The 13,645-nt window shown below is 39.4% G+C and overlaps 1 protein-coding gene across 1 annotated transcript; it reads left to right on the forward strand.

Moving 5' to 3' along the window:
• Window positions 1–868: 868 nt before the first annotated feature.
• rnd3b (Rho family GTPase 3b) lies at window positions 869–13,197 on the forward strand. Its single transcript, XM_053626473.1, has 5 exons — window positions 869–1,289; window positions 2,469–2,556; window positions 9,555–9,664; window positions 12,179–12,307; window positions 12,404–13,197. Exons 1-5 carry the CDS (start codon window positions 1,185–1,187, stop codon window positions 12,647–12,649), a joined length of 678 nt encoding a protein of 225 aa, XP_053482448.1. The 5' UTR covers window positions 869–1,184; the 3' UTR covers window positions 12,650–13,197.
• The last annotated feature ends 448 nt before the right edge of the window (window positions 13,198–13,645 follow it).

The following is a 13,645-nucleotide window of genomic DNA, read 5'->3' on the forward strand; positions in this document are numbered from 1 at the left end:
ATAACCTACAGCAAAAACCATCAAGTGAGAAATAGATGACACACAGCATGAGCAAAAATTGGAAGACAAATAAAGGAGAAATATTTGTCTAAGAAATAGCAGAACGATTGTAAAAGTCTGTAAAGGCAACGCCATCTTATATAACGTTAATTTTGGATTGTTTTGCTGATAATATCTGAACACACTTTTTGACTAGTATGGTTGACAGTTCACAGCTCTTGGATTCCTCGGTTTGAGCCTGAGATCGGGTTACTGTCTGTGCTGTGTTTCGCATTTTCTCCATGTACCGTGTGGGTTTCTTCAAGGCTCTGCGGTTTTCTTCCCACCTCCGAGATATACTTGTGGGTGGATTGGCTTCACTCTAGATGTGAATAAGTGTGTGAATGTGTGTAAGTGTGTCCTACGATGGACTGGTGTCCCATCCAGGATATATTCCTACCTGTTCCCAGGATAGAATCCGAACCAAGCGGTTACTGAGAGTGAGTGAGTGAAATTTGCAAAAAAAAAAAAAAAAATCCTAAACAATTAGCCAGAGACCAGTAAAAAGTCTTTAGAGCCAAAGCAGACTTTTTGGCCATTTTTTGCTACTTATAATTTGTAATATCGAAGGAAGCAAGGGTGTGCAAACTTTATGTAAGCAGTAATCAGTCCTATAGAATACAGATCATTTTGATTATGATGAGTCCAACTGAGTGACTTTTTCTTTGGGCTGTAAGAAACCTGACACCAGGGGAGAAAAAGTCTTACAAAACTAGTTTACTGAAAACATAAGCGATGAAAGAGTGCGCAGGATGGAGTGTGAGGGGCGGCTCCGTGTGTGTGTGTGTGTGTGTGTGAGAGAGAAAGAGCGAGAGAGAGAGAGAGAGAGAGAGAGTCATATAAAACCCAGGAGCGGAGCAGAGGCAGGGCTGCTACATTTGGAGTGCACACTTCAGAGTGAACAGACAGCCACTTTGAACTTATTGCAGTCCTTCCCCGGCTACACCGTGTCCTGTTCGCGCGCTCACCGGAATAACCACGTGATTAGTTTGCGACGTCACCTGAATCCCATCCCCAGACTGAAGGAATGTAACCGTTGCGCTGGTTATCCGGTACAGTCATGGTGTGAAATGGCTCTGGGAGTCCCGGTCCCGTCGCTCCTCGCTCACACTGGAAGCAGCTGAAGTTGCGGCTTGAGCGCGAGGATGGAGCACGCGGCAGATGTGAAGTGTAAGATGGTGGTGGTGGGGGACAGCGCGTGCGGCAAAACGGCCCTGCTCACCGTCTTCGCCAAAGACTGCTTCCCGGAGGTGTGTGTGTGTGTGTGTGTGTGTGTGTGTGTGTGTGTGTGTGTGTGGTTGGTTTGGAAATGAAAAGTTATCATAAGTTTGTATGGAAGTCATTAGATCAACTTCTGTCTGTCTGTCTATCTATCCACTGTATCTCTATCTACTGTATCTATCTGTCTGCCTATCTGTCTGATCACTGTATCTCTATCTATCTATCTATCTGTCTGTCTGTCTGTCTGATACTGTATCTCTATCTATCTATCTATCTATCTGATCACTATCTATCTATCTATCTATCTATCTATCTATGTGTCTATCTGTCTGATCACTCTATCTATCTATCTATCTATCTATCTATCTATCTGATCACTATCTATCTATCTATCTATCTATCTCTGTCTGTCTATCTGTCTGATCACTCTATCTATCTATCTATCTATCTATCTATCTATCTGATCACTATGTATCTGTCTGTCTGATCACTGTCCATCTCTCCATCTATCTATCTATCTATCTATCTATCTGATCACTATCTATCTATCTATCTATCTATCTATCTGATCACTCTATCTGTCTGTCTGATCTCTATCCATCTATCTATCTATCTATCTATCTGATCACTATCTATCTATCTATCGACATTGGTAGATCTAAGACTTCTACACAGAAAGATCTATTCATTTTATTTTAACGCATTCTGATTTTTCTTGTTTTCATTTATTTGATTTGATGTCAGATGCAAACATGCCAATAATTATCTAGTTCATAATCAGCATAACCCAGGGTTTTCCCAGCCATAACACATGGATTGTGGTGGCACTGCATGGGGTCATATTCATACAATGTCACGTTAAAGACAACTTTAAAATGAGTCTTTGTTACACGTTAAAATTATAATCATAGAAATACCTGGAAAAAAAATAGCTGTAATAGGTTATATTTCACAATTACATCTTGCTATTTATACAAACGTTTCATGTAACGCTAGCTTACATACATAAAGTGTCAGTGTGTACTTAGCATGTAAGGCAAATCATTTAGGTTGAAGGGGTTGAGCTGACAAGTTTGGGAACCCCCAGCATAACACTATAGCAATATCAGCTAATTAATAACTGTATCAGTTGCATTACAAAAAGGACACTGCTATAAAATCTTAACTTTATGCTGAAAATTCTGCCATGGTTGTGTTTTTCCGAACAGAGCTACGTGCCGACCGTGTTTGAGAACTACACAGCCAGTTTTGAGATCGACTCTCTCCGAGTGGAGCTCAGCCTCTGGGACACATCTGGTAAGATGACTAGCTTCCACAGCAGTGCTTAGCTTTGGTTGCTGAAACAGGGTTTCCAAAAATATTCAAAGAGCAATGTGAACTACTACAAAGTTTGTAGGAATTGTAATGTGAAATCAATTTCAGTGGATTATACTGTATATGAATGAATAGATGATAAAGAGATAGTTGCAGCTCTAGCTAGTTACGTCCATTACAATTGACTGTGTGGTGTTTATTTTATTTCTCTTAGGGTTTATCAAGATAGTTTAGATTCAACAACAATGGATTATGGTTTTAGTTGCAGTAAACCGGTCATAATTTTTCGTTGTTTTTTTTACAATGTAGTTCTCAGAGAGGCGTAGAGATCCCAGACAAGGGTGATGTTATTCCTCTGGAATGTTGGAAGCATAGAGCAAGGATGGGTTTGTCAAAAATTTATGAGAACATCATATTTCCCAGCAACCTCCACCCTGTTTCCATACGTTAAGCATATGTAGGAAATACGTCTCTGCGGACTTGAATAATTATATTTGTTGATTAAAACCGAACATGCCTTAGTCACGAGAATTTAATTTGAACCGTCGGCACAGACGTAAAACTTTATTTGAGGAAAACTCTACTAGGTGTTAAAGCTGAATATAAAGGAGGGAAGGTACTTACACTAGGTTGTGCCAAGTATGTAGTGTGTTAAGGTCTTTTGAATTGGTGATGTGATTGGATAAATCACTATATCATAATGATCAAAGTTTTTATAGCCATTCTGTATAAACCTTCACTTCAGCTACTGAGTTTTTAAAGTTCATATTCTTCATATACCGTTGCAGTTAGGGCTGGGCGATAAAACAGTATCGGTATTTATCGGCGGTACACCTTTATCGGTAACGATAGAAAGAAACGTTCGATATAACGCTCGATAAAATGTAAAAAGTCATGAAGTTTGTTCACTCAAGCGTGCGCCGTCCCTGGATCATAAACAGCCTATCATATGCCTTGATAAAGGAGTGTGCTATGAGTGACAAGCAAACAGCCAATAACAAGTTGCACCATCGCCATGTGACATCAGAACACATGGGAAAATGAGTTCAGAGCCTGCCGAGGAGATTTTAGGTTTCCTTTCGTCTGACCAACATCAGAACGCCGTTGTGTGTAAGTTTTGCAAAAAAAAAACCTGTCCCGGCCAAGTACGGAGAAACAAGCTGCGAGAGACTTGTAGTGCGCATGCGCAGTGCTTTGCACATGTATAGTGCGTGTGACTGAACAGCGGGCAAGGAAGAAATATGACATTTTGCCGCTTTTGGTGTTTTCTGTTAAAATGTCGGCTCTGGGGAGGACAGTGAGTGTCCTCAGAGCAGGAGCTTGACTCGTCAGATGTGGACCTCAGCACAGTGTTATCCGGACGTGAGTGTTAAAGTGGAAGTTACTGTATATACGAGGCTAGGCTAACTATGCTAACAGGCTGAGAGCAAACCAGAGCACCATGAGTCACATTCTGTGCTATAATGCGATGTTGATCTCCCTCAAAGTTTGTCTTGATTGTTCTACATTTACACTTTTACATTGCACACATTTTGTAACATTTTATTAATTAGGTTCAAGAGTTTCTTTAACACTTGGTTATTTAAACTTCATATAAGAGAAGATATTTGTTCAAATTCTATTTTTTTTTTTTGACTGGTAAAACTAAAATTATTTGTTGTTTGCCTTAATAAAGTGGATAAATTAAAAATACAGTGGTTAAATTAAAACCTTTTATTTTCTACTGGTGTTTGTTTAAAAAAGATTCAAATTGTCCAATAATCATCAATACAGAACAGAATCGATATAATATGAAACATTATATCGTGGTAAACTGTTTAGCTGAATCGCCCAGCCCTAGTTGCAATCATTTTCAAAATTATTCAACCCCCATTGAAAATCAGGTTTATTGTCAAAATGTACAGACTTTCAGCAGTTTGCAATGAACAAATCAAACAAAAACAATTGAAATAGTTCAACACACCGAATGCTTCAAGGGGTTTCCCCAAATTCAGCTGAAAAAATTTAAACTTATAATGATTTCTCCAGTCTCAAAATTATTCAACCCCCTGAATAGAATCCCTCACAACAGCACAAATATGCAAAACAGGTGTTGTCTCAAGCACACCTGACACAACTAATCAAGGACTTCATTAATTGCACCAAGTATGCTTGAGTTGGAATACATGAAATACCTGAACTGGTTAGGAGTAGAAAATGAATGAAATACCTGGACAGGGCAGAAAAAGGAAGCTATCAACGGCTACAACTAGATTTCTGAGTAGGCAGGTTGTGAAAAACCCTCGAGTGACTGCAAAAGACCTGCAGCAAGACTTGGTGGCAACAGACACTGAAGTTTCAGTGAGCACAGAATGGCATGTACTAAATGCAGATGGTTTCCATGCCAGAACTCCAACACGTTCACCGCTACTGACCCAAAAGCACAAGAAAAGTCAGCACAAAATCATATAAATAAGCCACAGATGTTTTGGGATTCTGTTCTGTGGAGCGATGAATCAAAACTGGAACTTTTCAGCACGATGGATCAGCGGTTTGTCTGGAGGAAGAAGAATGAAGAAAGAACCTTCTGTCCACAGTCAAGCATGGTGGAGGCTCGGTGATGCTCTGGGGCTGCTTTCCATCCTCTGGCACTGGAAACCTGCAGTGTGTGGAAGGCAAGATGGCTTCATTGAAGTATCAGGAAATCCGAGGAGAAAACGTCATGCCATCTGTGAGGAAGCTGAAGCTTGAGCGTCGTTGGACCTTCCAGCAGGACAATGATCCCAAGCATACCTCAAATTCCACCAAGGCTTGGTTGCAGAAGTCGTCCTGGAAGATTCTACAGGGCCATCACAGTCACCTGACTTGAACCCCATAGAAAATCTCTGGTGGGATTTGAAGAAGGTGGTTGCAGCATACAAACCCAATAATATTACTGAACTGGAGGCCATTGCTCATAGAAATGGGCTAAGATTCCTCAGGAATGCTGCCAGAAGCTAGGCATCTCATATGCAGCAGGTCATAACAGTAAAAGTGTGCTCTACTAAGTACTAAAGATGCTTGCCATGAAGGAGTTGAATAATTTTGAAACTGGAGAAATCATTATAAGTTGAATTTCCCTTGAATTTGGGGAAACCACTTGGAGCATTCGTTGGGTTTCACTATTTCAATTGCTTTTGTGTGATTTGTTCATTGCAAACAACTGAAAGTCTGTAAATTTTGACAATAAACTTGATTTGCGATGGGGGTTGAATAATTTTGAATGCAACTGTATATCAGTTCACATTCCTGTAGTAAGACAGCATGCAGCATGTCATCAACATACATCAATTATTACGTCCACTTAATTACTTAAATGCAAAAAAAATAAATAGAATGTCATTGTGTCAATGTCAAGGCCATTGTGTAGCATCTGTGCACCCCTTAGTTCAAACATCCATTTCCCTGTGGTGTACATTACACGTGCGTAAACAGACTTTCTCCAGCAACAGCACATCCATTTTAACATTCTCCTGAAATCAGGCAAGATCGTAAGTTCAAGGCCTGGAGGTGATTACCTCGCTGTTATTGAAGTGGCCCCAACAGCTGTGTACCAGTCTCATCCACCCTGGAATTAATGCTCAGAGGTCGGACCATGTGTGACCTCCAGCTGATTGCTGTTTCTCTGAAGTCCCCAATGGGGACTCCAATATGCAGTACTCAGGAAGTGAGATCAACCAGCGTACTAAGTCTCTGCCTTCTTTCATCCATGTGAGGTGACCCAGCCTTTATGAAGAATGTACATTACTCTAGGGTAATAAAACTCTAGTGGTGATTTGGACAAAACTTGTTTGGAAGTGTATGCTGCAATACGACATTTGGACCTTTTAGGTTGCGTTAGATTGGCCAGGAAATTCCAGGGGCGTCTACCAGCATATGAAGCCAGAAAATTAGTTGATTTAAAACAGCTGTTCATCGACTTGTTCAAGACTTGTTATTAGAGCAACAACCTTTGCTTCAGTACAACAAAAAAAATCTATTAACTTTTTCTTGTATTAGGCTGCAAAAAAATTGACTCATAAATCAATACAAAGTGCTGATGAACTGAACTCAAAGGTTTGCACTCATTTTGAGCCCTAACTAGCTTTCTAGAGCAGAGTCATCTCCCAGAATAGATAGATAACCCAGTTTACTGCGAGTGAAGCGGGTGTGCATATGCTCTCTCCATTTCTAATGGGATGGTGACTTGCAGAGGGAATCCCACAGTGAAAGTAAGGGAGCAGCGTGGAGAAACTGGATATTGAACATCCCAGGTGCTGGGCAGAAGTTGTTGATGTGTTATATGCTGTATAAATACAATACAAGAACAATGGTTCTGCCAGGCATCTCAGTTTCTCTCTACTTTGCCCCAAAGATCTTCCAAAACATTAACTGATAGAAGTATGCATTGTGGCACACTGATCCGATTTGTAAGCGTTCATAACATTTTACGCAAGTTGGAAGTGTGGAATTCTTTTTTTCCTCCCAACTTTGGACTTTCTCCCAGTTTCTACCAAATAGCTAGCTCTCTCTATCACACCGCAGCTACCAACCAACACCCATGATTGGTTAGTGTCACTCTGATTGACAAGTGAGAATGATGCCATCCTACCCACCCAGAAACCACGGCCAGTTTTACTCTCTTGGAAATTCTGGTCTTGAATTGCTAAGGCGTCAACAAGATTCAAAATCTCCTGACAAATGGCCAGCATGCAAATTCTTATGAATTACGCTAATCATGGTAATAATAAAACCATGCCTTTTGGATGGTGAGATCCCCATCATAGGATAATAGTCTGGATTACTGGAAAACCATTTAAATATATGAGCTGTTATAACTTGCATGACGTTTGTGGAATGTTTCTGACATCTTAAAGACTTTCCCCACCCATTACACTAGATACAAAACTATTTGTTTCAGTTACAGACTGGCTCCTTTCAATATTCCCACTTTGTTTATGTCTGGGAAGTGAAGTCATAATTTGGTATAGTTAAACAGACGTTCTATTGTTGACGTCTGTCTGTGGATCTATTTGGGTTATTTTCAGGTAGATGGAAATCAAATGTTTCAACAGGTCATGTTTCAACAGGTCGGGGTAGTGGTTTTGGTCTAAAACAATGTGAATTTTATGTCATTGTTTTGACTTCCTATAAAATATTGGCATGATGTCTAACTGAGCTTCTGAAAAATCTTGTTAAAGTGTTACTCGTCACTATTCAGAGACACTCCTTAAAGGTTTAGTTTCCACATATTTGTACACTGACATGAACGTTTGTTGATAATCAAGTTTAGCTATTATGGTGGAACAGGAGTTCCTCGACTTTCAGAGTTAATGTATCGTGTAATATTTTCCATATGGACACCATAGACATAAGGTTCTAGGATGTTTTTTTTCCCTCAGAAAATAGTTATAAATGTGTTATTTTACACCAAAATGTTGCTTTATATATATATATATATATATATATATATATATATATATATATATATATATATAAGCTTAAAATGTTGTAGCTACTTTGACCTTATTCATTCATTCATCTTCAGTAACTAATCACAGGGTCACGGTAAAGCCACACATTATATAACCACATATAACCACCTATAACCACATTCATCAACATTTTTTGGTTTATTTTAAAATTTATCTATTGTTTTTTATGCAATGGAAAACATACAGTATTTCACTGACAAAATGGTCTGATCGTGAGTTCAGGTTTCTGTCTATGCAGAGTTTCACCATGTTCTCTCATTTCGTGTGGGTTTCCTTTGGATATCAGTAGGTGGAATGGCTATGGTGTAAATGACTGTGCCAGTGTTTGTTTCTATGGTGCCCTGTGATAGTCTGGCATCCCATCCAGGGTGGAGTACGACCTTGCACCCAGTGTTCCAGGGACAGACACCAGATCCACTGCAATCCTAATGATAAAGTGCTTACTAAAGATAAATAAACGAATATAAATACAGAGCCATGAACAAGGGGCTATTCTTTACATGCAGTGTAACACATAATCCAGAGCATACTTGTTTCATGCTCCAATCTTTCATATTGCCATCTGGCTGACTTGTGGACCACAACAAATATTAACGATATTGGCAAGAGATAAAAATGGAAAGTATGTTATAGCCCAAGGGCCATATTCAAAGTTGGAAAATGAAAACAGATCTCATTTTAAGTACTTATTTTTTAAATGCATATATATATACCCATTCTTTACTTCAAGGCTGAATTCACCCGAGTCAGGAGATCCGATGGGGTTGCAGTGTCTTAAGCAACAAATGCTACATGAACTACTGTACAACCAAAAGCCTAAAAATCATAGCTGTAGACACAAAGAATAAAAGGCAACAGTGAATGTTCTGGGACGGAGGAGTGCCGCCATTACTCACTGTGTGTGCTGTATGGAAACAGGCAAACAATGCAGATCATTTATAATTGCATGGCAACATTTCATGGTCTCATGCTGATTTGCAGTTCATTCAGTGATGGAGTAACTTTTCCTCCCACCTTATTCACCATTCCTCAAGCCCACAGAAGACTTTCCTGCCCAGACTTTCCGCAAGAAATTTTCTTCTTGTACGTGGGTGGTTTTCCTTTATTATGAGGCACACTGAAGGTCCTTTGGTAGTTTTACTGTATTTTGGAACTGAAATTAACTCTTTGGTTTTGTCAAAGTACTGAAAAGCTGAACATTGAACTGAAGAGCACTTGTTAAAAGTAAAAACAAAAACAAGTAGATGTCCCATCAACCCACGCCTAATCTTTATATTGTTTAAACACTACAATTGTCAAATTAATTTGAAAAATAATAACAATAACAGATACTGTATATGTACACGACAATTTATCACCAAATAATATTTTTGAAAACATTCTGGATAAAATATGGTAAAAATATTGAAAGTAGACTAAAAGAACTTTGAACCCTAAAAGAACTTAATGATTGAGGATTTTCAAGGGAATCTCCTTCTTATTTTGTAGGATCACCATACTATGACAACGTGCGTCCACTCTCATACCCTGACGCAGATGCTGTGCTCATCTGTTTCGACATCAGCCGACCAGAAACCCTGGACAGTGTGCTCAGGAAGGTGGGTACAGTGTGGCATAACAGCCATAATTCAATTCATTTGTGGATTTGATTGTACGCAGTGAACTCTTCATGCCTCTGCTTAGTCAGAGCAGGACAGTAGCTTCTATTAACTTTCTCACAAGGCTGGGTTTTGTGTTATTGGGTCAAGTGGGTTTGTGAAAAACAGCCCAGACACTGGGGTGCTGGTGGTGAGGGGGGGTGGTTGTTGTACCAAGTTGAAAGGGAATGCAATGTGTGGGAGGTCCAGCTACACTTTGAAATCTTGTTCACACGTAAGGAAATAGAACCAGAGGACATGTTTACATTTGTACTGAGAGATTTTGTGTGGTCGAGAGCCGTGTGACCTTTGACCTGTGATGTCACTGAGACAGAACACAATGCCTGTGGAGTCAAGAGTAGGACAAGAAACAGAAGTTTATTCCTCTACAAAGTAGGCACTGCTTCCTTCGTTTCAATCCTCCTTTAAATATATTTTAAAAGAGGGCACGTTCATATCAGTTCACCACCTCAAAACGACAACTTAAAGAGATAGGGACCCAGTACCCTTGTAAGAAGGAGCCTGGATTGCAGACTACACTTATATAGTTTAGTCTTGTATTTACAGTCAGAGGTTTTGGATAGGGCTTGGATTTAATGTTACTTCTTTGTATCTTAAAATATGACAAAACAATCCTAGTAAAACCAACACCTTCTTTCGACGATCTTTTAGGCAGCAAGCAAACAAGTTCTGTTTTGTTTTTGTATCTATATCAGACAGAACCAATGATCTATACATAAAGTTTACAGAAAGAAAGGAGTCTTAATGTGGCAGCAGCACAAAGTTCAGGTCAAACTTCAGGATGGGGGAAAAAATGTGCTCACAGTGACCTTGACAGGGTCGTTGATGCCAGATGGGCAGTATTTCGTATTTCAGAAACGGCTTTTCTCCAGGGATTTTCACACACGACAGTCTACATAGTTTGCATAGAATGATGCGGAAAAACAAAAGGGCAGCAATTCTGAGGGTCTAAATGTCTTGTTGACGTGAGAGCTCAAGGGAAAATGGCCAGTCTGGTTCAAGCTGACAGGAAGACTACGGTAACACGAATAACTACTATGTATAACCGTGATGAACAGAAAAGCATCTCAGAATTTGGAACATTTTGCCAACATGAGAATTATGGTGCCACTGAATGGACATGGTATCTGAAATAGTTTCTGGTTTTTCAAACATAATGCCTAATAAATCTATCTTGCAGTTATGTCATTTCTAGAAGTATCTCACATTTACAATATTCCTGCCAGTCGTCATGGATACATGTTCAGAGCCAATGTTCAGCTGGCTTACATGATTAATATGATGCAATTTAGAAGGAAACAAACGAGACTACCATTGTGTCGTGCACATGGTAGTTGGATCATGGATGAACTCCACGGAACTCAAGAGATGAACGCCTAACCCGGGATTGGTCATTTCAGACAAAACGTACCCATGCCAGTTTATTCCAAGATGGATGAATTTGAGGAGCAGCAATCTTTCTGTAGTTGTGGATATTGTCATAAAATTTTAATAGCGCCACCGGAAGTACTGGAGCACTCGTACACAATGACCAATATTAAACTGCAGGAAATATGCGAGTTTATAAGCTTGCCAAGGTAGTTTTGTCTTTGCGCAACCCTCAGAGATAGGTTTATTTTGTCGTGTTTAATTAACACCAATTGTAAAGTTCATAGTCAGCTCCATGATTAGAGCTGAATGCATGCCAAATGTCAAGAAAATTATTAACATTTGAAGAAATGTTATATTTTTGTTGAGTTTAAAAAGCCAGGGCACTTTAGCTACTTTGCACCAAATGAGTACCAAATGACATTTGGCATTTTGATTCATACAGTAAACCAAAGCCATTTGGTATTAATGTATCAGTGGATGGATTGATGGCTTTTGTAGGAATATCATTAAAAGTATCTGTTGCACACATGATAATATCAGGTGATCGCTTGATCTTATGAGCACCTGAAAGTATGATAGATTTTTACCTTTAAAAAATTACACCATGTTTTTTAGTGTCTCTGAGTTATTACTGTTCAGCTTTAAAAACACAAAGCTCACTGTTTATCATGTTTGAGACAAAAGGAATTTCCCAGTTAAAGTCCCTAAATCAACACACTCTGTGAAAGTGATGTGAAAGTGAAAGAGCCAGCAAAGAGAGCCATGACCCCATAATGTCCAATTCAGTTTCCTGCTGGATAATGCTGTGCAGAAAACATTCGAAAGCCAACTTCAGGAACGGTACAGACAGGCCATATGTGTTTTAAAAATAATATTGCAATTACAACAGGCAACAATGATATGATCTATGGTCTTTCTATAATAGCAGCAAAGTGTTCCTGGATCTGAGAAAGGGACATAATGTGTACCTTTTATTGGATTCCCAAAAATATTTGTACATAAGCAATTAAAATATATATTAACAAGTCCTGCTGAAGCATGACCATTTCCATTTTCTACTAATTGTTTTGAATTTCTTTGCAGTGGAAGGGTGAGATTGAGGAATTCTGTCCCAACACGAAAATGCTCCTGGTTGGTTGCAAGTCAGACCTGCGTACAGACCTGGCGACCTTTGTGCAGCTCTCTAACGAGTTGCCATTGACCTACGATCAGGTAAAGAAAAAAAACAACCTTCAGAAATAATAGCGTGGCAATAATATAGATGTTGGTCCGTAAATTAGTCTCTCTCTCTCTCGCTCTCTCTCTCAGGGTTCAAACATGGCCAAGCAGATCTCAGCTCCTTACATTGAGTGTTCTGCACTGCAGTCAGAGAACAGCGTGAGAGACATTTTCCATGTGGCCGCTTTGGCCTGCGTCAACAAGAGCAACAAAAACGTAAAGCGTCACAAGTCTTCCCGAGCCACCAAGAGATCCTCGCACTTGCCTGGTAGACCCGAGCATGATTCAATGTCGTGTCTGCACAAGAGCAAGGCTAAAACCTGTTCTGTCATGTGAAGAACCGAAGAACAGAAACTCTTTTATGCATTGGTATTTTACTTGGATTTGTTTCCAATCAGGATTGAAAATATAGACTTGGAAACATTTTTTTTTGCACTTTATACAAATTCATAGACTCCTCCAACAAGGTTATACTATATACCGTAATTCCGAGGAGTGCCGCAGCACTGAGCTTGGAACCAGAGAGACCTGAATTAATGAAGTGTTCGTTGCCGTGCCAGAACTTGATTTCCCTTTTAAATTTATGCAGCATGGAAATGGTGGATTCAGATACGTCGAGCAAACCTCAGTAGGAAAAAGGACCTTTTAGTAAGTCGTTAGAATTCCAATAGTCTGTATACAAAATGTCAAGGCAAGACTAGCACCTATACGCCCTGTTTTTATTTCAGTGAAATAAATTATGGATGTATCTTACTTTGCTTTAGTGAAACTAAACTTAAATGTGACCCTTGACCAAAGCAGAACTTGATGGATTGTGGTTTAGCCTTCTCAGAACTGAGGAATTTTGTAAATGAACATGAAGCAATAAATAAAGCTTAATCTCCTGTGTGTATAAAGTCTGTCCTCTCTGTTATCCAACCTTCTGTCTAACCAAGATGCTTAAAATGAGCTCCAAAGGAGCAACTAGGAATAAATACAGGACCTAGTGAATCTATGGACTAATGTAGCATTTGTCAAACAGCTCAATTTGCTGCTAAATGAAAAACAGGCACCAGTTTAGTCGCCCAATTTAAGATGACAACCAAACACTATTAGATTAAAGTGAAAAATGATCATATCCATCATTCTCTGAATATGATCAAGACAATTAGCTTTACCCAAGGTAGACTGAGATGGTGACAAGGGCTTAAAAATTCCATTTAGTCAGTTGGGTGCCATGTTGGTGCAGTGCGTGCCCTGAGTTCTCTGTGTGTCTGCAGGGGTTTCCTCTAAATTCCCTGAATTCATCGCACCTCACATTAAAGATGCTGGTAAGTAGATTGGTGACTGTAA

The sequence above is a fragment of the Ictalurus furcatus genome, chromosome 6, assembly GCF_023375685.1.
Source record: "Ictalurus furcatus strain D&B chromosome 6, Billie_1.0, whole genome shotgun sequence".
In the NCBI taxonomy this organism is placed as follows: Eukaryota; Metazoa; Chordata; class Actinopteri; order Siluriformes; family Ictaluridae; genus Ictalurus; species Ictalurus furcatus.